Source organism: Xenopus laevis, chromosome 9_10S, assembly GCF_017654675.1.
Source record: "Xenopus laevis strain J_2021 chromosome 9_10S, Xenopus_laevis_v10.1, whole genome shotgun sequence".
Classification (NCBI taxonomy): domain Eukaryota; kingdom Metazoa; phylum Chordata; class Amphibia; order Anura; family Pipidae; genus Xenopus; species Xenopus laevis.
This window is the reverse complement of record NC_054388.1, coordinates 86322979-86350670: the sequence shown is the minus strand read 5'-3', so window position 1 is coordinate 86350670 and position 27692 is coordinate 86322979. Positions and strand designations below refer to the sequence as shown.

The window sequence follows — 27692 nt, the reverse complement described above, 5'->3', positions numbered from 1 at the left end:
TGGAAATGAAGGATATAATCATGTGATTCCACTGCATTAGAGTTGTTTTTTCACATTTTTTATTTTGGAGATTCAAGGCCTTTAAAGGAGAACTAAACCCCCCATGGTGATAAGTCCCCAGTGGCCCCCTCCACTGGCTCCGTCCCTGCCTCCCCCCTGCACAGTCTTACCCCTGAATTCTGTCTAGAAATAGTAACCGCACATGCAGAGTGAGCGCAGAGGGACTCACGGGTGCCATCTTCTATCTACGGTAATCTTCATGAAATGAGTGGCATATTGGTGCATGTGCAATTGGAGCAATGTTCCTGTTCGCATCAACTGCAAATGCGCCGAAAGAGACGGAAATTGCCGAAGGGGAGGAAGAAGACACAAAGATTACCGATTACCGCTACACTCACTCTGCATGTGCAGTCACTATTTCTAGAGGGGACAGAATTCAGGGGTAAGACTGTGCAGGGGGGAGGCAGGGAGTGGGGCCAGTGGAGCAGGGTGAGTGGGGACTTATCACCATAAAGGGTTTAGTTCTCCTTTAATAAATAAGATCAGACTAGGCCTAAATATAACAAGGTGTGAGCCAATAAAATAATTTTGGGATGGATTTAAGATAGGACTGGGTGAATGAGCATTCCCCATGGAGACAGATCTAATTAATCCACTAAGGGTACAAAAAGTTTCTTTCAAAGCATTAGCTCTTGTTTCAGTTGTTTAACATTTTAAGTGAGAGGCACCGAGAGGTTCAGAGATTTTTGAGGCATCCCCCTTACTTTTCTGTTTTCTATTCAAAAAAAGTAATCAAAAAAAGTAATCTTTGAATACAGTATAAGATGCATGGTACAAGAAAATCTAATATAAACAATGGATACACATGGGAACACATGCAAGACTAAAGCTGTTTACAGAAAGTAAAATTACAGTGTGATGTTTCAAATAAATCTAGATTTTTGTAATCAATTTACTTGACTTAATCTGTTTCAGTAAACGCTATACCACACTGTATTAAATTATCAACAGACATGCTGCCAGTAAATTCATATTAAGGGAGCTGTCAGAAAAAAAAGTCTGTTAAGTGATTCTGACTGGCAATCTGTAATCAATTCAAATTGATCAGTAGCAACTTTTAACGGAATGGAGATTTCCTGATTTCAGCATATTACTCAATAACCTTAAAAAGAAAGTAATTCTAGAAAAAAACTAAAAACCCCAATATGGACTTGATATAAAAACTACATTTTATCGAAAGAAAATGTTTTCTAACATTAACTATTGTCTCTTCTTTCATTGTTTGTTGTAAGAATCTTTCTGTGTTTTGCAGGTGTTAAGGCAAAGTAAAAAATTTATATTGATCAGTCCCTGACTAATGTGAACTGAAACACATTTGAGTTATGGTTTTCTGAAGCTGCACAATCCCTGAATACTACCTCTGCTATTTTGAATGAGAAAAAAAAGTTTTGAAAACCCTCAGATACATTGTGGTTAAAATATCTAGGGCTTTATTTATGTGTGGAACCATCATTAAAGGTTAAGTGCCAACTCCTGTTTCTTCTAAGCTTATCCATGGCAGTGCATGGCGACGTGTATGTTTTTGCAGTGCCACAGAGCTCAGTGGACTACGAAAACTACATACTTAGGATTCAAACACAAATTAAGCAAGTGATAAGAACACATAACACAACTGGTAGATGCCTAATGTCAGAGGGTAAACATTATTTTGTATAACTGTTAAAAATTGTCCATAATTATAAATGGTAACATTTAAGGTATGTGGCTTTATATTATAATAGTCTATGTGGGGAATGTAATAAAAATTGAATGTTAAAGGAGAAGGAAAGGTTAAAAAGTAAACTTTATCAGAAAGGTCTATATAAATACCCCAGTAAACCCTCAAAGTAATGCTGCTCAGAAGCCTCTGTCCAAAGAAACACTGCATTTCTTTCCTTCTATTGTGTACACATGGACTTCTGTATCAGACTTCCTGTTCTCAGCTAAAACCTCCAGGGCTTGAGCATGCTCAGTTTGCTCCTCTCTCCCTCCTCCCATCCCTGCTGTAAGCTATGAGTGAGCACGCAGTAAGTGATGTCAAACCAAGCTTATATGGCAACTGCTATCCTAAACAAACAGAGAGCTTCTAGAGCTGTTTACTCAGGTATGGTAAAGCATTCTACAGCATTCTATCTTACACTATTGTGTCTAATCTATTGGCAAAAAACTGCCACGGTAGCTTTCCTTCTCCTTTAATACAAATTTGTTATAATAACAACAAAAATTAGAATTTTGCAATGTCTTATTTTTCATTAGTCTTTTATTGCATCACAAATTTTGATTGAGCCCATTTAAGACATGCTTGAAGGTGGTGTAATCTTTTGGCGCAAATCATAACTTTTTCAGTGAGATGTTTTATTACATACACTGCGGACACTCACAAACATTAAAATTCGCAATCTTTACAGTTTCTGGGTGCGCAAAAATATATTCATGCAGAGGCATAAATCTACACATTGCGACTGTTTTTACCATTACAGACTTATTATATTTCCCCCTAATCATAAATCATTTAAATCATAAACACCCTGTAGAAATGGTAGGCACTAAAGCTTGTGCAGAAGCCAACAAAGGCCCTGTACATTTACATATACAGTTTCAGCCTAGTGTGAAGTAAAGACCAACTTAGCATCTCATGATAGGCAGATGCACTAGTGTCCAACAATAAGAATTAACACAGTGATGATCATTGGCTCACTGTAATTGAAAAATCCTATGTTAAAAAAAGCAAATGATGAAGCAAAAACTGAATTTCCCCTCTGAAAATATGTTTCTTCAATCAGTGGTGAATAATCTGCAACTGATTTGTGCTTAGCACAGAGGAATTCCTTTGTAGGTGCAATGGAAATTAATAATAAAGGCTATGATAAAATTTGTCTCTACAATTAAGCTTTCTAATTATGACCCAGTTTGAAGAAACACAGTTTGAAGAAAACTTCTCTTTTGTAACTAAACAGAATCAAGGGGAGCCAATACATATGTGAAGTTCTTTGGAAAACAAGTTGTATTCAAAGTGCACCTTTTTTTGTACTTTGTACCTTGCATTGCCATGTTTTTTCCAGATTCACAACTCTTTGCATTTACCTAATTGAGAGCATTGAGTTGCAGAGCTTTGATGTATGGCATCAATCAATATACATGTAATAATGTAAGCATTTAGAAGACAAAACACTTGCCAGTTGAGCATTGCTCTAAAGTGTACAAAAATTGCCTAAAGAACCAAATTAAAATTGCAAAATCTTGACAACTCAAAATGTATATATATATATATATATATATATATATATCAAAAAAAAAAAATTCAAATATCTGAACGGAAACAAAAGAAAGAGCATAGTCGTGATTTAGAATAAATAAAACCCCTCACTACTGTGTGATTTTCAATATATACAACCAGACTAGCAACTACAATATTACAAATTCTTAGAACCTTTTGTTTAGTTTTTAAGCCCAACACCATTCTAGTGCTTGTTTCATTTTATAAATGTCTCTAATAAATTTAATAAGAGATCAGCTTTATGTCAACAATCAATAATATGGGGCACTATATAAATAATTTGGAAACTGTTCAAAAACGGTATTCAAAAACTGAATTAGGATACATACAGTATGTATATTTGCTTCTGAAATCTATTAAAAATAAAAATTTTACATGCATTTGATATTTTATTATCGTTTGAGAGTTTTTTCTCTTGCTGGAAGAATATATTTTCACTGTACAGAAAGCAATACAGAAAGACTAATGGAAACTAGTGATGTGCGGGCCGACCTGATACCCTTGGGTTTACGCAGGATTATTTACGTAGGTGGTGAGCGGGTGCGGGTTGATCTCTTCTCCAGCTCTGCTCACCCGCCACCTTCAAATGGATTTTAATATTATCATTAAACATTTACACATGACATTGGCATAATACTTACTTAAGTCTAAAACATCGTCTATCTTTATGAGATCCTCTTCCCTTGTCAATGGTAACTGGGTTTCTAATTCCTTCCGTAATTGTAATGACAGTGACCTTAGCATAAAAAAGACACGTATAGCCTGCAGAACAGAGAAACCAAATTAAAATAGTCGGTCACGGAAGTCTCTTTAGGGATGAGTTTTGCAAATGTGGTTTAGAAAGCATTAAACATACATATTATAGTATATGCTGTATCATAAATGTTCAATTGTTATCTTACACAATAAGCAAAAAGTTTGTAGCAAAACATTGTTACAATAATATTATAAACAACAGACAACGCAAAGCAAGCTGCAACTCGCATCAGTGTACTGGAGCAAATTCATGTGACATGTGAAAATGCAAAATATAAAAGTTGTATTGTAACAATACAAAAAGCACTTGTGTTATATGCAACTAAATGAAATGTCTCGCCGCAATTTACAATACTTATAAGATCTCAACATGTTTCTCTCTCTAAATGATTGATTTGGAGAATAGGAGCAATTACTACAGCTGCAAAAATTTGCTCTAGAAAATACTAAGGGAGCTAAAGGACAACTTACACGAATAGCATGTTTGATTGCTTTATTTTATTGTGACGTAACATTTGAGATTCAGTTCTTTGAAATAAGGATTCTCCCAGAGAATTATTTGTTCGTGTACAATTTGTTATTTACTAAATTGAAGTGGTCAATGATCTGAACACTTTTGGAAGGTGCTATACAGGGGTGATTCTGGCCTTTCTGCTGCCTGAGGCGAAAGGATGGCAATGCCCCCCATGCCACGCCCCCACATACTATGTCTTATAAACTACATTACACTACACAAGCCTGGGAAACATTCATTAAATAAAATAGAGGTCTTATATTGCCCTACACATGTGCCCAGTGTATAGTTTAGGTACCATATATAGGAAATGTAGGGGGGAGGAGGGTACCTCAACAAATGTAAAAGACGCCAGCGTTTTTTGGGACTTAGGAGGATCTTCAAAAATAGTTGAATTATTTTCTATCTACTCTATTGCACTTCGCCTGGTCTGAGGTGGTGACGGCAAGAGGTAACTTAAGCCACTATTATTTATTAATTGTCAACAATTTTATTTTGGTATGGTAATTTGTTTACACAGTAACAGGCATTGAGGGCACTTGAGCAGACTAATTATAAATACTGGCTTTTTGATGACACGCACAGTGGAATGGCAGTGGAGAATTCAAATAAAAGACAGACAGGCAGTACAACTATTATATTATTTATTCCAAATATTTGTTATGCAAGTACAGTACAGTACCTGGTTCTTTTTGTGAATAAACTCTGCCTCACACAGACCTGCTGCCCTAGACTGGCACCGCACTCCACACATCCCAGCGGGCAAGTCAGGGCCAGGGGCGGCAGCCAGGCAGCAGCCAGTAGGAGGGAACTGACTGGAAGATGAAGGTGCAAGCGCATTATGTGCTGGCTCGCAGCGCATATTTACATTTGCCAAAATTGCCAAGCAAGTTTCTTTTCTTCCTGCAACAGTCCAAATGCCGCCCCTTGACTGACCCACATTTTGCCGCCTGAGGCAAGATTCTCAAGCGGCCTCGTTATGGAAGCGCCCTTGGTGCTATATTATGTTTATATAATACACAAAAGCTATGAATATCTTGTAAATTATATCCTTCTGATGTCATCAGTTATAAACGGTGAGTTCTGATGTCATTTCTGTCACATGACTCACTGAGATTTGTGTATTATAATAAATAAAGTACCCCCAGTTGCAAATTATGAGGATATTAGAAGTTACCTCGGAGTTCCATGACCTTCGGCCTCGTGTTTTTATATGGTCATGAAACTCCTCGGTAACTTATAATATCCTTATAATTTACAAGAGGGGGTACTTTATTCACTATATATCATGCACTGCTCCTGCTTTGCAGATTTTCATCAAAAAAGTGTTTGTTGCTCAGCAGCAAAAAGTGCAACCGTATTACATATAGATTGTCTTCCAAGAATGCTAATCTTGGAAAACCATTTCTAAGAATGAGCTTTCTTCACATATTCTCAGAAATTATTTTCACCTGCATGGCCTGATCACAAGCCAGCAACTACTTCTGTCCCCAAACCAGCATTTCTCTTCCTTCTGATGAATGGAGGGTACGCGCTCAAATACCATACATATACTAAAGCACTATTGCTATGTATGCGGTCTATAGAAGAAAGCATCCATCTGGGAAGGAGGGAATCAGCTGTTCTGTCTTTTTTTTAGCCCTCTAACACACAGGCTAGATATACATTTTATTTAGTAATTTATAGTTGGGATGCACCAAATCAACTATTTTAGGATTTAGTCAAATGTTGAATCCTTTGAGAAAGATTCAGCCCGATCCCGAACCAAATCCAAACTAATTTGCATATGTAAATAAGTGAAACAAATGGGGAAAGAGAACCTCTAAAAAGTTATTGACTTTTGTGAGACAAAAAAATCATGTAATTTTTTTTGGATTCGATTTGACCAGGCACTGGGATTTGCCGAATCTGATTCTTGCTGAAAAAGGCCAAATCTTAGCCAAATCCCAAAAAAAATTCTGCATTCGGTACAGCCCTAATTTATAGATAAATTAAACCTTTGCAGAGTGCCTTTGGCTATTGTTAAAAACAGAACAGAAAACAGAACATGCATTCTACTGTTTGGTCTACTGTTTCTGGAATATTTATAAAACTCCAGACACCAAAATTGAATTCCAAACAGAGTATTTTGTTTCAGATGCATATATCGAAGCATATATATCTACCAAAACATCATTTAAACATTAATTAAACCCAATAGGCTTGTTTTGCCCCCAGTAACAATTAATCATATCTTAATTATATCTTTGTGATCAAGTACAAGGTACTGCTTCATTATTACAGTGAAAAAAGGATATATATATATATATATATATATATATATATATATATATATATATATATTAAATTTCCTTATTTGATTAAAATAGAGTCTATGGGAGATGGCCTTCATGTAATTTTGAGCTTTCAGGATAATGGGTTTTCCAGATCTCATATCTGTAGCATAGCTATATAAAGGCCATGGTACACAGTAAGGCATTTTAAACAGCTGCTCCTTATACTAGATTGGTTTTCAAACAGGAAGCATTACAGGTTGTCCATAACTTCCTACTAGTGCTTGAAAACAAGCCAGCACACTATTTAAAGCAATAATAGCAGCCATGCAGCATGTTTCTTGAGTTTCACTAGCATACTCTTTTTATTAACTGTGCCCTTTAAGTTGAGAGCAGCCTATTATCCAATAGAGAATTCAGTAGGAAAGTTCTATGGGATTGCAAATCATGTAAAGCTACTTCTCCAAAAAAAGTGGACTCCATGAAGCTACATCGGGAGATTGGTATCCTCTGGGGCTCCAGTCTGAGAATTTGTTTCATTGATATCACTTCTTGTAAATATGGTGCTGTCATTTCTTATAAAAAATGGTATTATCAGACAGTGCTAAAAGAAAGATTAAAATAAAGCTTACAACATAAATTTGGTGCCAATTACTTTCTGAACATCCTAAAAAAGTTTCGAGATGCTAAGTATTTTCAGTAATAATATTTAAAAATATTTGTTGCAGCGCCCATTACAACCTTTCCCGCAACACTAGGATTTGTTTTTCCTTCTTTTCCAATTCTACCCTATGTGTCATTAAAAGGCACTTTACAGTAAAGCACAGCATAAATTACAATATATTTAATGTTCTGGAAGAAACAGACTTAATCTCTGGTCTATCACGAGTAAGCAATTTAAACAGTTTCCCAACACTGACACAGTTTTACAGGAATCCGTGCACGGAAAATGGATGAATTTGGACCTGAGTATTTGAATAAAATTAATGAAGAAGAAATGTACTATGCTATCATGGTGCAATATGAAATGTGTTTTCAAATATTTTTTTTCCTAGTATCTGATGCCACTATATGGACACCGGTCTTCTAAATTGTTTGCACAAACACTGTTGATAAGACTAAAGGACGATCAGCTAAGGTAGAAGGACACACAGACACACATACTTGTCTAGTTTGGCTATTCTATGGCATAAATGAATTTATCTAAATGAAAGTCAGAGTGAGATAAAACCTCTAAACCTGCCAATGCCTCATAGCTCAAATAGGTCAATAGCACTGCAGAATGGTCTGTCCAGACTAGTGATCCTCAACCAGTGGCTCGTGAGCAACATGTTGCTCTCTGACCCCTTGGATGTTGCTCCCAGTGGGTGCGGGTGCTTATTTTTGAATTTCTCTTGAAGGCAAGTTTTACTTGTACAAAAACCATGTGTACTGCAAAACAGATGCTCCCTTAGGCTGTAAGTCCACATAGGGCTACCAATTGCCAATACCATTCCATATTTCACACCCCTAGAAACCTCTAACAAAATTATGTTGCTCTCTAACTTATTTTACATTTAAATGTGGTTCACAGGTAGAAAAGGTTGGGGACCCCTGGTCCAGACAGTGAGCAAGGCACCCATAAATATTAGCTTCTGAAGAAGGTGGCCAGTAGCCACGAAACATGTAAAGCGGGCAGCCTACAATATGTTCTGGGCAGGCCTTCACCATTTTTAATGATTCTTCAATAAATTTCTATTTTTTAACGGGCGAATAATTGGCTCCTTTGGTGTACCATTTTTCTCGTGACCCATAAATACTATATATCAATGGCAAGGCATAAGCTCAAAGTAAGCTAAATTGGCTGACCACATCATGTAATCATGCCCATGCAGTTTAATATGCACCAAACCAATATTATTTATTTGCCTAGCTGTAGTTGCTCTGCTAGAACATCAGGAGACTGGTATCCTCTGGGGCTCCAGCCTGAGAATAATCATATCTACACTCCTCAGTACATACAGAAACCATCCTTCTATTTAAGTAAATGTGCTTCAGACTATCCTGTACATTTATAAACACTTTGGGACAGATTTATAAAGGTTCGAATAGTAACATTCGAATTTGAATCCCCTTATGCGAATGTAAATTTGAATGTGAGATTTATTACACCTCGACCATGGAAATAGTCCTAATTCGAATATTTGCCACCTAAAACCTGCCGAGTTCATGTACAAGTCAATGGCAGAGGTCCATTAGGGCATTTGGAGATGTTAATAGCCTTGACATTCAAGAAAAACTCTATAACGAATCGAATATGATTCAAATTTTCGGGTCGGAACCATTCGATCGAATATTAGACATTTACATTTTTTCTTAAATAACCTCCCAGTCCAATTGTGAGGATACAAAACTATTGGTCAACTGCTGGTCAACTGCTGCAATCTATAAAGGCTTGTCAACAAAAGAGGCCAAAAACGCTGGATATAGCCCCCAGCTCAAAAGGGCACTTAAGTCAAAATCCAAAAAAAATATATTCCAAGTCATTCTCTCAAAGTTAAAAAATCACTCTTTATTCAGCATAAATATTAAAAAGTAGGCATACGGACCAATTGATGCTCCGCCTTACGTGCTTCGTGCCCACAGGCACTTATTCATAGGCATTCTACCTTTGATAAATGGGCCTCCCTAACTCCAGGGTCAGCAGAGAGGGACCAAATGAGCAGTTGTACTGACACTCGTATAAAACACCTAAGCACTCAAACTGTCTTATCCACAAGCATTTCAAAATACATAATAAAGGAGCAGAAGTGCCTAAAGTATAAAGTGCATAAAGTATAAAGTGCATAAAGTGCAATAGTGATGGAGATTTCCAAGAATAGAAATAGGTTTTTCAGCTCCCTCCTAAGAATTACCTGCACTATATTACAGAGGTATTTGCAACATTTTGTTTGAAGTATGTCTGATAGACACACACTTATATTTGATTTCAGACACAATGAAAGGGAAAGTCTGCAAGTTTAAAAACCACAAAATCATCTGTTCTCAATAAGACACGTCACAATTCTTTTTGAGTAAATGACCTTCCTGCACATAGCAGATGGTAGGTGATTCCAGGAATATTTTAAGTGGCAGGTTTCAGAGAACAACCTGGTTTCACTTCACATTTCTCAAGTAGATCAGTTTCTTTCTAATTCAGGTTAGACCATAAATGTACAAGTTCAATAAAGACCCTGGCCGTCTTTAATAAGTTACACACATAAGAGCCACACCAGTTACATAGTCATTGTATGTCTCTTCTATCTATGAGAGATCTCTGATATATTAAAGGGGTTGTTCACCTTTGAGTTAACAGTTAGTTTGGTGTAGAGGATGATATTCTGAGACACTTTGCAATTGGTTTTCATTTTTTATTATTTGTGGTTTTTGAGTTATTTACCTTTATATTCAGCAGCTCTCCAGTTTGCAATTTTAGTTGTCTAGTTGCTAGGGTCCAAATTAACTTAGCAACCATGCACTGATTTGAATAAGAGACTGGAATATGAATAGGAGAGGCCAGAATAGAAAGAGGAGTAATAAAAAGTAACAACAACAATAGTGCATTTGTTTTCAATGGGGTTGCTCACCTTCAAATTTGTTTTCAGATAGATCGCCAGAGATAACTTTTTCCAGTTGCTTTCTATTTTCTATGTGTCATTGTTTTTCTAATATTGAAGTATAAAGTGGCATTTTCACCTTCTTAAGCAGCTCTGGGAGGGGGGGTCACCGACCCTGTAAACTGTTCTAAATTGATACATTTAGTTGATACATTTCTTATCTTTGTCCCTGCTGAGCTGAATCCATAGGTTTCATTAAAGCTGTTAGAATTGATACAATAGTTGCTAATATTCCAGAGATGCAGCTGACAAATGTATCAACTAAATGTTGCAAAACTGTAACAGTTCAGAGTCCGCACCTGAATTACTGAGCTGCCAGACTCAAACAACACAGACACGAACATTCAATTTTGGAAAAACTATAAAAAAATAAATAATGGAAAGTAATTGAAAAAAGTTTCTGGGGAATAATCTGAAAACAACTGAACTAAATAAAGTGTTTGGAGGCTGAACAACCCCTTTAACATGGGGTCAGTGATCCCCATTTCAAAGCTGGTGATAAACAGAAGAAAATGGCAAACAATTAAAAAAACTATAACAAATAAATAATGAAGACCAACTGAAAAGTTGCTTAGAATTGGCCATTCTATAATCTGCTAAAAGTTAACTTAAAGGTGATGCACCCCTTTAAGCTAAAATGTATCTAAAATTCCTATGTAACAGCAGACCGAATACTACAGTCCTGGTAATAATATTCCAGTTCTGAGTACAAAAGGCTAAACAAATGCCTTCTTAAGATAAACAAATGCCTTCTTAAGCAAAATCTGAGTGAGGGTTGTGTGTCTGACATATAAGCAGTCAGTGGTCGTCAGTGGTAAACAGTATTTCATTGGACCCCAGGGTAATCAGATAGTTTGCCCAAAGGCCCAATACTAAAATTCAAAGGCCATAAAATGAGTGGTCAAAAAGTAAAAATATTAACTAGCAAACTGACAAAATGAATAGCTCTGCACATACAGAGGCAAATTTCTGAAAACTAACTTTTATAAACCTGCTGCAGATATTTAGGAATCCATAGCAAGTCTAGGGGAAATACAAAGAAAAACATGAAACCGTAATAGATTAAAATAGGTAAACATACAATGGCTTTTAATGTAACTTTTTGGTGGACATGGTACATGCAATGTGGGCACTAATGTTTTGGATTTCTGATCAGTGATGCCTATATTATAGTGCATGCGGGGTCTTGGTCCAACTGATACCTATGGAGTGCCTGATCAAAGGCCTGCATCTGTTGTTATTTGCCTAAATTCATCTCATCCTCTGGAATGTGAATTGGAGAGGATTGCACACTCAATTATAAAAAGTCAAAAATGTATTAATTTTATAAAAACACACATAGCAATTGGCCCAGTGGTTTGCCCTACGCGTTTCGACCACAAGAGTGGTCTTCATCAGGGGCAAAATCCATAAAGTAAAAAAAGATATATATATGCCCTTTTATCTTTTTTTGTACTTTATGGATTTTACCCTTGATGAAGACCACTCTTGTGGTCGAACCGCGTAGGGCCAATCACTGGGCCAATTGCTGAAACGTGAGTGTTTTAATGAAATACATTTTTGACTTTTTATAATTGAGTGTGCAATCCTTATGTTTTGTTTTGGATTTAGGCCTAATTTGGGCGGTCTCCATGGGATTAACACCTCAGCATCAATTAGAGTGTGTGTCCTCCAAATTATATTTCTATATGAATAGGAGAGTGACTGAATAGAAAGAAAGGGAATATAAAGTAACAATAATAAAATTCGAAGCTCACGATGGCAATTCTAAAACTATAAATAAAAATAATGAAGACCAACTGCAAACTTGACAGCAATAGGACATCCTATAATAAAAAGTTAACTTAAAGGTGAACGCCAACCTCCTCTCTCACATCTTTAATATTCCCTTACTAGGCCCTAACATCTCTCTTACATACAGTATTTACAACTCATTCTTCTAGTTAGATGTTTGGTAAACATGAAATAAGGAAACAGTACATTTTCGATATCAATATTCACACACACAGCTCCATGTTGTAGCTCCCACCCTTCCCAGCTATAGTTAGGTGATCCCACTGGTGTCTAATAAAAGGGCAGCCAAGTTTGGGAGGTTTACTTTGAAAGCAGCAAGTTAAGTTGCAGGTAAAACCAAGTCCCTTTGTAAAATGTATAATGAAGCAATAGAATTCTTAATGAATCAGATGAAAATTGAGCATAGGACTGGCCAGATATGGGATGACTTTGACGTAGTTGGCCAGCTTAAATATATTGCAATATATGGACAAACAATCCCTGTTTTGTTTAAAGGGTAAGGCATTTTTTAGTAGCAGTATGCACAAAATGTCGCTGTCTTAAATATATTGATAATGGGTTGAGTGCAGAGGACTCTTGTATTTGACTAATATATATATATATATATATATATATATATATATATATATATATATATATATATATATATATAAATATATATATATATAAATATATATATATATATATATATATATATATATAAAAATATATATATATATAAAAATATATATATATATATATAAAAATATATATACACAAAAAGTGAGGTGCACACTGGGAACTTTTGTTTCGTTTAAAAGGTTAATTTTATTAAATACAGGTCAACGTTTCAGTCTGTTCCTGAGACTTTTATCAAGACGAATTGATGTGATAGAGTCTGGCAGCAGCATTTAGAACAGACTGGAGCTCTGCAAATGTATATGGGAATGGCCTTCACGAGTTGCAGTAGTCAAGGCAGTAGTTAATATCACTTTAATATGTGTAATTAAAGTAGCAATGAGTCCAAAAGGTAGAAACAGGTCCATGAAAAGGAAGCGGACCTCAGCAAGAGAAATTGAGGACAAATTCCTTTTGTTGCCATATGTTGTCCATCAGAGTAAAATACTTTTTTTTTTTCTAGTTCAGACTGTTATTGCTCATTTCCTTGGTAACAATCCTCACACCAAAAAAAAAAACCACAACCCTAAATTACTTTTAAATTGCAGGACCTCAATCTTCAGAATAGGATTCTAGGAAATTGCCTGCTCAATAACATGGAGACGGAACAGCTATTCTTGTCAAGAGGGAAAGAATAAATGTTCATAATGCAATCATTCAGATGGGGTTTCCTAGAAAGGTCATGAATTTTCCAGCAATAACCTATTGTAGTTTGAGCATGAAACAAATCACGCTGAATATACAGTAGAGACCAATGAATAGACATGGGTTATAATAAAGTTTCTGAATAACAGCGATTGGCAGCACAATAATACATTGTCCTGTTTGAGGATTAGTAATACATTTAATCACCGGTGTGCTAACGGATTGGACAGGATAATGGCAACACAAGGGCTGCAACAGAAAGGAATACATTTAAGGCTGTGTGTAGGCTGAAAGGGCAGCACACTCATATGCTCCATAAGAAACTAAAATATTTGACATATATTTTTGGTATTTTTACAGGCAATTTAAAAACTACTACTGCAGTTCGGTGCTGAATTCTGCAGATTCTAAGGGGTCTATTTATTAAAGGTTGTGTTTTTTTTTGTGAAAACTTGAATTTTTAGAGAAGAATAAAACTAGAATATTTCGAGTTTTTATTATTATTAACATGTATTTATATATCGGCAACATATTTCACAGTGCTGATTATGCCCCAAAGCAGCAAAAAAAAAAAGAAAAAAAAACTTGAATCCAAAAAACACTCCAGCTAAAGCCTGTCAAATTCATGTAAAAGTCAATGGCAGAGGTCCCTTTAACCTTTTGAAGATGTTTTGTGCCTTCACCATTTCAGGTCTTTTGGGGTGTTTCATGCTAGTTTTTACTCAAAAACTCGATTAATTCAAGTTTTTTTTGTCGACAAACGACGAATTTGAGTTTGTCGCATGACAATTCAAAAAAAAGTTGCACTATTTTGTCACACAAATAGATTTGACGCTCAATATTGTTGCAGACTTTGTTCACTGCAACTTTTTCGAACTGAATTATTAATTAATGGATGTGAGTTAGGTCGAGTTTGTTTTATTAAAAAAACAGGAAGAAGTAGAGTTTTAGTAAATAACCCCCTAAATATTACATAAAATGGGGCAGATGCAATTCCAGATGGACTACAACTATTCTCTTGAGTGAAAACTTCAATGTGAAATTGTATAATGAGATAAAGCTTTACTCACTGAATTGAATGTGGCCCAATAATAATACAACATCTCTTTAACTTACGACTTTGTTAAAACTTCTCTACAATAGAAAAATATCTAGCTCTACAATACAAAATTAGAATGGTGTATAGTAATGCTGGACTCTAACATCATTTTTGGAACAGAGGCTTCACAAGCATTGTTCTGCTTGGTTTCCCTTTAATTTAATCCATGCTATATATCAGTATTCTGTCAAAGGAACCTGGCTATTTTGAACCATGGTAGGGGTTTTTAGAGTTGGCAAACTACTCGCTGAATACACTGAATACAGCACATGTCTAATAAACCTTTCAAGAGCAAATTATCATAAAAGTATGTTTAACAGGAAAAAAAATTTAAAAAAAAAAACATTTTCATTATGTACTGTGGTCTCCTAGCTCTCAAAAACAAAAACTTACTCTGCGTGTTCTTTCCACATCGCCACAAGGTAAGCGCTTCACAAAATCAATGCCCGTGAGGGGTGTTCCAGTTGGTGGTAGCAAGATAGATTCATCCATCATCAAGTATTCAACATTCAGAGGCTTGCTCTATAAAAAGAGGAAAACATTATTATGTTTAAATATACTGTAAGATAAACATTATATTGTTCTCAAATTCAAAAGACCAGAAAATCCTGAAGCCAAAGAGCTCAAACTGGCTTAATTATATGACTCCATGGTGCAGTTTAAATAAAAGATATTACATTTTTAGGAACTAATCCAAGATAACACTAACATTCTTAATGCAATAGCTGTAGAAAGAATTAAGAAATAACTCCAACAAGACTCATGCAGTATATGGTAAATTATGGAGACCCATCGAGGGACAAGAGAGGAGGAATCAGTTAACTTGCATAAGAGAAAACATGAAATTATCCAATATACAGTTCTTTTTAAAAAAGTGGTTCACAGAGACAGCAAACTTGTTTCAATGTCAGGTGCATATCGCTGTAAACTGTAGCTAACCTAAAACTGAGCAATAACTCCCCTCAACCTTCTATGCTCACAAAGAGGCAATACCTATACACTTCATTTCACAGATAACAATTTGAGAAACTTACGGTCATACTTCTGTATTCATCTTCAAACATATCCAGAAAGATTTCCTCCCCCTTACAAAAAGAAAAAAACTTATGAAACAACACCCTAAAGCTAGGAACACTGGCAAACATTAGAAATACGTTGTAATAGTATCATAGACTCACATTCCAGTCAAACTCAAAATTAAACAGTGGAATAAATAAAAAAATTACCTTAAAAATCATCACAGAAAGAAAAAATGAATCAAAATTTTTAATTACTAGCACCAACTCAAAGAAAACTCAAAAACCGTGAATTCAATAAGTATTTTTAAGTATGCCGAGGACAACTCCCATTAGCTTCTACGTGACCTTGCAATTTAGATGCCGACGTTTTACATTCATGTTTGTTTAATAAGTACTTGAAGTCATGATTGGAGTTTGTGAGTTTTACCACAAATAACTTGAATCATAGTAAAAACACAAATTCAAACATTGATAAACCAGCCCCTTTGTATTGCGCCTCTGCCGATTGGTTTAATATTGTTTTGATATCGTTTTTACAGGAGCAGTGGCCAGCTCTATTTTAAATAAAACTTATTTCCAGTGAAAAACGTATGATGAAGTGGTAGAATGCTCCATGAATGTAGGACTAGAGCTAGACAAACCAGGGATGACTTTCACATAGTTGGCCAGTATGAATACATATAAATAGAAAAACAATCTATTTTTTAGGTGATTACATAAGATTTCTACTCTACTAATCTACACTACTAATCTAGTGTGAATTTTGTTGCCACAGTTGGGACAACACTGAAACCCAAACTAATGGTTTTAAATTGTTTAGTGGTGAGCACAAATTTTTTTTTTTTTAGACAACCAGCATGACTCTGAGCCAATATTGTTGTGACACATTAGCCTCATGAGCCATACAAATACAACCATTAAAATCTAACTGCTTGTCCCTGTCTGTAATAGGACAAGGAGACAGATTGCTATTGTTTATGCAAAGTGCCTTTGACTTTTAAATATATACTTGTTCCAATATACTGTTTGATTAAAGGTAAAAAGTAATATTGTTGCCGGTTTCCTGTTCTTCCAATTTGCATAACATTCTTTCATTACAATGCTTTCAGCCTGTGTGTGTTTATCTATCCCACCGCCATATTACAGGAATGGGTTACTAATATAAAATTTATAACGCTGGCTTGATACCAGGAAAATATACTTTATTTATAAGCAGTGCTTCCCTTTCATTTATTTTGTATAAATATAGCCCATTTTTAGCAATGTTTATTTTCAGTACTTTTCTTACATTTACAGTAACCCATGATGGTGTACTCTATTATTCAGGGACTGCGGTTCCAGACAATCACCCCTCATGTGTGCCAGAAGCATGCCCATTACTTATAACTGAAAGTGATTTGTGCCAATTACTGGTGTTTTGTCGCTTACACTGTGTTTTGTTCTTACACTGTAAGAAATGTGACATTGGCTTAACCAGAAAACATTTTTCCTAAAACAAAATGTACTGTTCTACTGTTGCAGAACTTTTAAATTTAGCATAGTCCTTGCAATTTCTCCATTTAAGTTTTCGACAAATTAGTCATCAAAATAAAATAGGATTTACAAGTTAACTGAGATATAAAGAGCCACTAAATGGAGTCTTCGCTGGAGAGAGAGGACAATTTTGTTTTCCAACCCTGGCAAGTTTTTAAGGAGAATTCAACCCGTAATAATAAAAAAAAAATCCTCCCCCCTACCCTGTGTAGACCCTCCTCCCTCATTCCCCTGGCCAAATGCCACTAATTTTTTACTCACCCCTCCGTGCAGATTCTGACCTTGGACTACAGCCATCTTCTTTCTTTGGTCTTTTTCGGAAGTTTAGTCGCATGCGCAGTTGGAATATATTTCCATTCCCAAACATGCGCAGAAAGTCTTGAAAATTTCTGAAGAATTTCCGTGACTTTCGGCGCATGCACAGTTGTTCAGGGCCGGAGATTTACTCCAACTGCGCATGCGCCGAAAATGCCGTCAAGACACGAAGATTACCGGAGAAGAAGAAGATGGCTGCTGTGAACTCCGACGCTAGAATCTGCACGGAGGGGTGAGTAAAAAATTAAGGGCGAGTAAAAAATTAGGGGCATTTGCCTGGGGGGGGTCTACCCAGGGTAGGGGGGAAGGTTTTTTTTTTAATTACGGGTTGAATTCTCATTTGAGGTGGCCAAAGACATAACAATTACTATCTTTCTTTGAAAAGATCTTTCCAGGAAATTTGTTCGTTTAAATACACGTGTAGAGCAGAATTGTCAGATATCCAGGTAGAAACAATAGAATTCTACCTGTATCTGACGATTCAGCACTAACAATGGCCGATGTTCGGGGTGCCTTCAAAGGCACCCAATCAAAAATTTTCGCCTGGGACGACCAACAAGTCGACCAATATCCAAGTCATCTGCCAATATCAATTGGCTCATCTCCTCCCATACACACACTCAATATCATACTAAAATTTGTTTTGTATGATATTATCAGCGTGTCTATGGCCACCTTTAGAAGGCTATCTATGCTACCACTCTTCACATCTTATAACATGATTTCACGGTTTGTGTTAACAGTGGCAGTGCTTAGCCATTAGCATCAGCATATGGAGCCCATTTACAGACAGTAGCACAGAAGTTCCATATGATCAGATATGGGCAACATAACACTGCAAATGGGTTTTCTAGAATTTACCGCTTTTTTCTTTTCTAAACCTGTTTTAAGTTTAAAAAAAAGTTACCTTATCCAAGTTTGTATTTTCGCACAAAAAAAAAAAAATAAAAAGATGGCCAGGTTGGAAAAAACAGAAGCAATCAAAATTCTGAGTTCAGTCACTCACCTCTTCTGCATTTGTTTTGCCCGATCATAAGCATCAATGGATGAAAAATCAGTCCCAAAGGACCTTGTAAAGACTCGCACTAGTGATGAGCAAAATTTTTCACCGCGAAAATCATACCAATAGACTAAAAGCTGTGGCCCATAGACATCAACACATTTCGGCAAATATTCAGCAAAACGGGTAAAATTCGTCCATCACTACTTAGCAAATTCCCATGTACAGTACACATCCTCAAATATTGCCCTTTTATATCTTTTGCATTGCTCACATTTTGTGATGTTCTGTGTGCTCCTTCACTGAACACCTGGGAGGAAATAATTCAGGGTCTGCAAACGTTAATTTCTGTACTTAAAATTATACATTATACTACAGCGATCGGATTTGTTATCTGGAATCCGGTTATCCAGAATGCTAAAAATACGACAAGGTCATCTTCCATAGAGTCCACTTTAATCAAACAACCCCCATTTTCCATTTTTAAGGATGATTTCCTCTTTATCTGTAATACCTTGTAATTGATCATAACTAAGCTGCATGAATCAATTTTGGGTTTATTAAAGGAGAAGGAAAGGCATCCTGCACTTGGGGGTGCCAAATGTTAGGCACCCTCAAGTGATTGTATTGACTTACCTGAAACCCCCAGGACGGTGCTCCTATCAGCAGAAAACTGCAGCGGCCCTGGGTTATACAGTGAGCACCACAGAGCAATCCTCTTCTGGCTTCTTCTTTCCTTTCTTCAAATTTCCCAGGGGAAAAAGTATGTGCAGTTGAATGAAATAGGCGACTTTTTAATTAAAGTTCAGCTTCCATTCTACTGCGCATGCGCAGCCACGCAAAGAAAGAGAAAGACGGAAGAGGATCTCTCCGTGGTGCTCATTGGTATAACCCCAGGGCCGGTGCAGTTTTTTGCTGATAGGAGCACCAGCCCAGGTTTCAAGTAAGTCTCTATAATCACTTGGGGTGGCTAATATTTGGCACCCCCATTCTCTTTTAAAGTTGAAATTATTTTTTGCTAGAGTTAAAGTATGGTGATCCCGAGCATTCTGGATAAAAGGTTCCGTACCTGTACTACTAAAACATATTTTTCATATTTTGCACACTGGCTGTTTTATATGATAACCTGCAATGTTCCTGGGTATATTTTCCCTTTCCACTGGAGAAAAAGGGAATCAATAAGGCAGTCTGAACGTTTCTGAATAAGATTCAGTATAGAGAAAATCTCACTTTATAAAAATGTCGCAGTAAGTGCACGCTTTCTTCTCTTGCACCCTGCAGATAAAAATGAGAGGAAAAATAAAAGCATGTAAATATTTTCAGAAATTTAACTTTATACTACATTTAAACCGGTTATACTTTTAATTGTGCATGATAAACAGATCAAATTGAAAAATGGGTCCAAAGAAATCATAATTGAAGGCTTTAAGTGAGTTTAAATTCTATTGCCAGCATGCAATTCACATCTGAACTACCACTGTACTCCATAGATCCCATGAGCTTGAAAGCGGCCTTACAAGTGTCATTTAGGAATTTGGCATAGGGACTATATTAATGTTAAAATGAGGCTGCAGGACGAGGTATCACTCTAATTATATTTCTCAACGATTCAGATGAAGGCACAAGCCCCTCCTAAACTCTACATTCCATTAAGTGATGGCCTGGAAAAATCCGAGCACAAAGTCTAAACAGGTCCTGCTATAATTTTCTTGCAGATTTTGGTGAAATTGTTTTATTCATTTCTTTTTCCATCTGCCACTTAACTTCACTATAGATAAAGAATATTTCATCATTGCCTTATAAGCTTTCTAAATATTAGCTATATAAAGTACTCCCTATAAAACATTATTATATCTACAGCCATTTACTTTTTCCCAGTGAACTGGGTCTCTCACTCATTTTACTCAGTTTATAACAAAATAATAGCATGATGGGAATAATTACCTCTAAACAAGCAAGATGAACATCTTTTATAATGCAGCCATTGTCATTTAAAACAAGATGCTTTAGCAGAATACATGTAAGTTCCAAGGTGGCCAGCCGGACTTTACCATCTATAAGATAAGAAAATATTTTTTATTTAGTGGCAGTATAAAGGGTAATCAAACATTTTTTAATAGATGATGAAAAATGAACGAATAACACATACATAGATGTTAAGTGAATACACAAAAGGGAATTGATGAATGTGACCCACAAAGCAAAAATATCAAAAGAACAAATTGTTAAAATGTTGCGTTTTTCTCATTTTCTCAAATTAATGAAAAGTGACAAATATAAGAATACAAATAAAATGCTTTCTTCACTTGAGACAATCAGCTCTTGCCATAGACCACAGTAACCAATCTATAATTAATTTTGAATAGTCTACTGCCATATAGAAAATTAAAGCAAAAATCTAATGCGAGGGTGCTATACTGATGCAATTTAGCACCTATCTTGTTTTGTTTAATCCTAGTAGTGATCATGGTTTACCAATCTTCAGCAATGTTAATTCATTTCGAATAACAGATCCCATACCTGTATATCTTTATATAGATACCTATATCAGGACAGAGTACAGTCATATGAAAACGCTTGGGAACCCCTCTCAGCCTGCATAATAATTTACTCTACTTTCAATAAAAAAGAAACCAGTGGTATGTCTTTCATTTCCCAGGAACATCAGAGTACTGGGATGTTTTCTGAACAAAGATTTTTAGTGAAGCAGTATTCAGTTGTATGAAATTAAATCAAATGTGAAAAACTGGCTGTGCAAAAATTTGGGTACCCTTGTAATTTTGCTAATTTGAATGCATGTAACTGCTCAATACTGATTACTGGTAACACCACATTGGTTGGATTAGCTCGTTAAACCTTGAACTTCATAGGCAGGTGTGTCCAATCATGAGAAAAGGTATTTAAGGTGGTCAGTTGTAAGTTGTGCTTCTGTTTGACTCTCCTCTGAAGAGTGATAGCATGGGAGCCTCAAAGCAACTCTCAAAAGATCTCAATCAAAGACTGTTCAGTATCATGGTTTAGGGGAAGGCTACAAAAAGCTATCTCAGAGGTTTAAACTGTCAGTTTCAAATGTAAGGAATGTGATCAGGAAATGGAAGGCCACAGGCACAGTTGCTGTAAAACTCAGGTCTGGCAGGCCAAGAAAAACACAGGAGCGGCATATGTGGAGGATTGTGAGAATGGTTACAGACAACCCAAAGATCACCTCTAAAGACCTGCAAGAACATCTTGCTGCAGATCGTATATCTGTACATCGTTCTACAATTCAGTACAATTTGCACAAATCTGTATGGCAGGGTGATGAGAAAAAAGCCCTTTCAGCACTTAAGCCACAAACAGTCGCTTGTTGTATGCAAAAACTCGTTTAGACAAGCCACAGTCATTTTTGAACAAAAGTGCTTTGGACTGATTTGGTCATAACAAAAAGCTTTGCATGGCAGAAGAAGAACACCGCATTCCAAGAAAAACACCTGCTACCTACTGTCAAATTTGGTGGAAGTTCCATTATGCTGTGGGGCTGTGGGGCTAGTTCAGGGACTGGGGCCCTTGTTAAAGTAGAGGGTCGGATGAATTCAACCCAATATCAACAAATTCTTCAGGATAATGTTCAATCATCAGTCACAAAGTTGAAGTTACACAGGGGTTGGATATTCCAGATTTTGAAATCTATAAAGGCATTTATGCAGAGGGAGAAGTACAATATTCTGGAATGGCCGTCACAGTCCCCTAACTTGAATATCGTGGAAAATCTAGGGGATGATTTGAAGCAGGCTGTCCATGCTCGGCAGCCATCAAATTTAACTGAACAGATTTTCTATGGTCAAAAATACCGCCATCCAGAATCCAGACACTCATCATAGGCTATAGGAGGTGTCTAGAGGCTCAACTAAGTATTGATGTAATATCTCGGTTGGGATGCCCAAATTAATGCACCTGTCTAATTTTGTCATGATGCATATTGCATACTTTCTGTTAATCCAATAAACTTTATGTCACTGCTGAAATACTACTGTTTCCATAAGGCGTGTTATATATTAAAAGGAAGTTGCTACTTTGAAAGCTCAGCCAATGATAAACTTTTTCATATGATTGTATTCTCAGGATTATGTGCAAAAAGACAACCTAATGATCTAATATATATTTTAGCACACATATGTTATGTCAGTACAGTGAACGCACTCCTCCCGGATTCAATTCTGATGATGGTGGTGCGTTGGTCAAAGTTTCATTTTACAATCCAGTAAATGGACCCAAACTCGTTCTTAATAGTGAAATAAATGTGCTTTTATTCACAGGTTCATTTCCAACGTTTCGGTCCTCTCTGGGACCTTTTTCAAGGATCCTTGAAAAAGGTCCCAGAGAGGACCGAAACGTTGGAAATGAACCTGTGAATAAAAGCACATTTATTTCACTATTAAGAACGAGTGCAGGTCCATTTACTGGATTTTATATATATATATACATATACATATACATATACATATACACATATACACATATACATATATATATATACATATATACATATATATATATACATATATACATATATACATATATACATATATATACATACACACACTAACAAATTAAGAGGCTTATTTATTAAAGATTGGATTTTAGTGGTTTTTGAAACCCACGACTAAACTTACAAACTGTACCAAACGATGCACAAAAAAATACAAATACCTCCGAAACCTAGGAAAATTCCAAACCGATTTAAAGCAGTTTAATAGGATAAGCTACCGTTGACTTCTATAGCACCGCGACAGCTTTTACTTGGCAAAGTTTTGTCTTAGATGTTTTCGTGTTTTTTTCACTTAATAAATCTCAAGTTTGTTGAGTTTTATAGAAATATAGAAAAACCACAAATTTTAGAGATTTGAGGGGGGAAAAAAATCAAAAATTTGATTATTAGTAAATGACCCCCTAGGTGTGCATACCTGCCTGAGCTGCTTGGCTCATTATTCTGATAAGCCTTTCAGCTAGCACATGGTTGTAAGTGCGGTTTTCCTGTGCAGGCTGCATAGACAGCTGGATCTTTTCCAACATGCTGGGATTTATACCTGACAAGAAAAAGGAAGAGAAAGAATATATTGATGTGGCCTGACTGGGTGTTATGTTTACCAAGAGAAGTAGTAATTGAGCTATGATTTATTACATCTAAAGGAAGCTGCAATATAGTGAGCATTAACCCTCCACTGGCCCTAAATAAGTTATACAATTAACTGAGCCAAAGTCACCATTAATATAATTGAGATACATGTTAAAGAACAAAACATATAAAGGTGTCATGTCATAGGTATGAAATAAGATCTCTTGAACCAGTAACTAGGTCTTAAAACCAATTCTGAAAATGTTTCTAAAAAAAATGTTCCGAGTTCAGCACCATGAAGCTGAATTAGTCAATATACCAATATGACATTGCAAAAAGAAATGTGTTTCAACATAATAACAATAAAAGAAAGATGTTGTAAAGCAAACAGGTTCAGGCACATTTCCATCTACACAGAAAGTCTTTTTCTGCAGTATCAGGAATGAATAAGCAAAAGACAAGGTGACCAAACAAGCGGATCTCTCCCTAGGCCCAACGATCGGATCAGAATGGAGGCAATACGGATGATCGGATCGCAGGACTGCATCAACGAACAGATGCAGATTTTTTTACCCTGCCCAATTGACAACTGACTAACTTTCAGCCAAATATCTATTGGGGAAGCCCCACACACGAGCCAATAAGCTGCCGACTGTCGGCAGTTTTTATCGGCCGGTGTATGGGGGCCTTTAGGTCAGAAAAGAAGCATACCTATGTGTATATATTAGCAATGGCTCCTATCTAAATAACCATAGATTACAATTCTAGTAGCACTTATCAGTAGACAGGACTTTTATTAATTTCTTAATGTTTTGAGATATAAAGGAGTGAAGAAATAATGGGCACAAAATATGCTTTAGGCTCAATTAGCAGATATTTGCTTTCAAATGTAAAACCAAAAATATTAATTTGCTGATAGAAGTCGCTAGAACTGGAGCAAATTTCGCAAATGTGACACCTGGTAGGCTCTCGAAATAATTTTGCTCCCTCATCAGCATAGAATCATTAAGTCTAGCCATGTGATTACCAGGAATCACAGTGTTTTGACATCCAATGACATGTGCTAAAAGATTGCACAAGATTAGAGCCAACAATCAAAAGCATAAAGGCAGAGTGCAGCAGCATTCCAGGAAACCAAAGTGGGGCACCTTCTAAAAACATGTAGAAGTAGTTCACTTGGTACTCTTAGAAACTACACATCAAGACCATAAAAGAGTGAGCAGTTAAAAGCAAAAACACTAGCTAAATGAAAAAGACAAAAAGGGCACAAATTACAAAAAGCATACAAATAACTGAAAGCAATAAGGACAACTCATAAGAGCAAGCTAATGTTTCTCAGGAGAGGGTCTGAAACCGTAGTCAAATAAAATAGTCATCTAGGAAAGAATGTTCTCCTAATTTGTAGTTTTAATAGGAAACAACTCTCCAGGCCTGCAAACCAATTCTAATTTAATTACCCTTAAATTGATATATTTCAGGAGCAGCTGTAACTATTATGTATAGGAAAATCGATTACGGAGCTGCCTTTTTGGTAAAAAAGATTGATAAAGAAAAGACTTTGTGTTCTTTTAATAAGGAAAGTAGGTATGATTTAGGGAGGGTGCACCATAATGTGACAGTTTAGGAATCCCTGCTTTTAATGGGATACCAATAAAGCCTTTGCTTTAACTGATGGAGCTGCTGCTTGACTTTCTCATATTTGCAAAATATCGGAATAGCATTGTGCATTTCACTGTAAATTTGCCAATATTCCCAAGCCTGCATTTATTATTTATTGGATGCCAAGGCAAGATGTCATAGCATTTTACAGGATTGTCCAAATGTTTTGCAGTTACTTACCAGTGTTATGGGTCATCGCATAAAGAAGACACAAGACAAAAAGTGTATAGTAATCATCTTCCGTGCATTCTAGATTACTATAAACCATATCTAGGAATGGCCTGTTGAAAAAATACACATACATTCAGAGAAATGCTTAATGCTACATCCACTTTACAGGGTACCCATTCACTGACCCTTTCTAAGGTTTGGAATCTGTGTATTATATGAAAGGGACATTAAACCACTGAAAATATAGTTGCTTTATGGGACTTTTCTGTAAAGTCAATAGAATGCAGCTTTGATGATTTTTTTGCTGTTGATGGACAGATCACTGGTAATGCATCCAATCAAAGACCCTGCAAATTCTGTTTATCTAGCAATTATTTAGAAAGGGTTTAGGCTCAGACAACACTGTTGCAACGGTGCAAATAACATGCACAGCTACAAACAAGTCACCAAAATATATATTTTTCTGTATATAGAGTATAAATCGTGCCCTTTCCGATACCGGTTATGCAATGCAACTGGCACTGCACTTACAAACGGAAAACTTGTATTTGTAAACACTGCGGCACTAAGAACTACAAAGGTGTCTTCTCTGGAATAAATTACAACATTAAGGAAATCCCAAAGACATGAGCAACCTCAATATCTACAGAAACTTATTTGCATACTTTGGCACATTGTTCCACCTGTGAACCATTACTTAACACTCAGATGTAACAAAAGCCAAAGCAATGTACAGATTCCTCTATAAAATAGCATCCACTTAACTCCTGAAAGTTTGTGCTATTTTCTGCAACTTATAATTGGTGTCTGAACACAATATTCTACTGTATCTTTACCTGTTCTGACCAGCCTCAGCACCAGACGCAGCTGCACTTTTTTCTTCATCTGTAGTGTTTTCTTCTGTTATAGCAGATTTCTCTGCTGATTTTGATCTTTCCATGATCACCATCTCAATTTCTAGGAGACAACAGAGAAGAGTATTTGTGTAGTAATGTATGGCAACTATACTTATATACTTACAATATATATTCATCTGTGCCTTTCCTGGCACATGGGTGGATCTGTTGCCCAAGATTTATTCGAATAAAACAATAAATTTAATAAAACCCAGACAACAAATCTCCCAAAAAAAGACTTTTCATAGCATAATATAAAAATTGTGGCAAGTAAAACCTGTGTGGCAATCTGGCATAACTGTGGGACAATTTGCTGCGATTAAGCCAAAGTTCTCACAGAAGCTAGCCCGGATTAATTTTAATAAACAGATGTTATATGTAATGTTATAGAACATATATATTTAATAACATTGCATTTTGTATACAAGAAAAAAAACCCAAGGGTGTGTTGTAACGTATTTAACAGTGAAAATCAGACCTGAAATAGATTCCTATGATACAGCATACCTTACTGGTCTTTAATATGATTGCAAGTGAATGGCAGCCATCAATATGTGCAATGGTATTATACTGTATTTGCAATTATATTTTATTTTAAAGTGTCCCAAAACATTCACACAAAAATTTGTGTAGAATGGGAATGTTATAAATATGCTTGTGCTTGGCAGAGCATGTTTATACATAATGTGGATGTTTTGCTGTCAGAAAGGTGTCTAAAAGAAATTCTATTAATCTTAAAATGAAACTAAATGGATGATTATGTAGATAGAACAACTACATAATCCTTTATATTTAGAAGCAAGACATTGCACGCACTAGTGTACTGCCTGGAACCCTATAGATCCTCTGCACTGTCCTGACGGTGCACATGAGAAGTAGAGTAAAATACGGGATCTCCCTTTGAATGTGCATGCTGCGGAAGATTATAACTTCAGCAAAGATGTCTAGAATAGAATAGCACTCTGGATGGTGAGAAGTAAGTGATTATATTGATTGCGGGGGGAATTTTAGTTCAACCAAACCATCAATAAGTTTAACTAGTATTACATTTCCAAATGTTTTTCCCTCACCTTCAGTTTCCCCACTTGTCTTGGTTCCTTTTGAACTACTCTCTGTACCTTTAGCATTGTCTGGATCTTCTGATATTTCTTCTGACCCTTTGTCCTCTTCGTCCTCCTCCCCAACATTTTTGTAATTGGGTCTCTTTTGCAAGTATTTTTTCCCCCTCTGACGGTGGATTTCAAGGGATTTTTCCAGTGTCTCTTGTGGTTTTATAAAGCATCGGATACTAGACTCTCCCTGCAAATTTAAAGAA

At 36.1% G+C, this 27692-nt stretch overlaps 1 protein-coding gene across 7 annotated transcripts in view; it reads right to left on the bottom strand.

The window, feature by feature from the left end:
- The window catches only part of clec16a.S (C-type lectin domain family 16 member A S homeolog), a 130061-nt gene that overhangs the window by 64281 nt on the left and 38088 nt on the right, over window positions 1–27692 (bottom strand). For 5 of the 7 annotated variants that reach the window (XM_041579130.1, XM_018239086.2, XM_018239079.2 and 2 more), the window contains 9 exons: window positions 27448–27676; window positions 26318–26438; window positions 25491–25591; window positions 23500–23622; window positions 20501–20610; window positions 19787–19831; window positions 15724–15774; window positions 15083–15211; window positions 3958–4078 (listed from right to left, as the gene is read on the bottom strand). In XM_041579130.1, coding sequence (XP_041435064.1) covers window positions 3958–4078; window positions 15083–15211; window positions 15724–15774; window positions 19787–19831; window positions 20501–20610; window positions 23500–23622; window positions 25491–25591; window positions 26318–26438; window positions 27448–27676 — 1030 coding nt within the window. The remainder of the gene's footprint in view (window positions 1–3957; window positions 4079–15082; window positions 15212–15723; window positions 15775–19786; window positions 19832–20500; window positions 20611–23499; window positions 23623–25490; window positions 25592–26317; window positions 26439–27447; window positions 27677–27692) is intronic. The other 2 variants (XM_041579129.1, XM_041579131.1) reach the window with 1 other exon arrangement.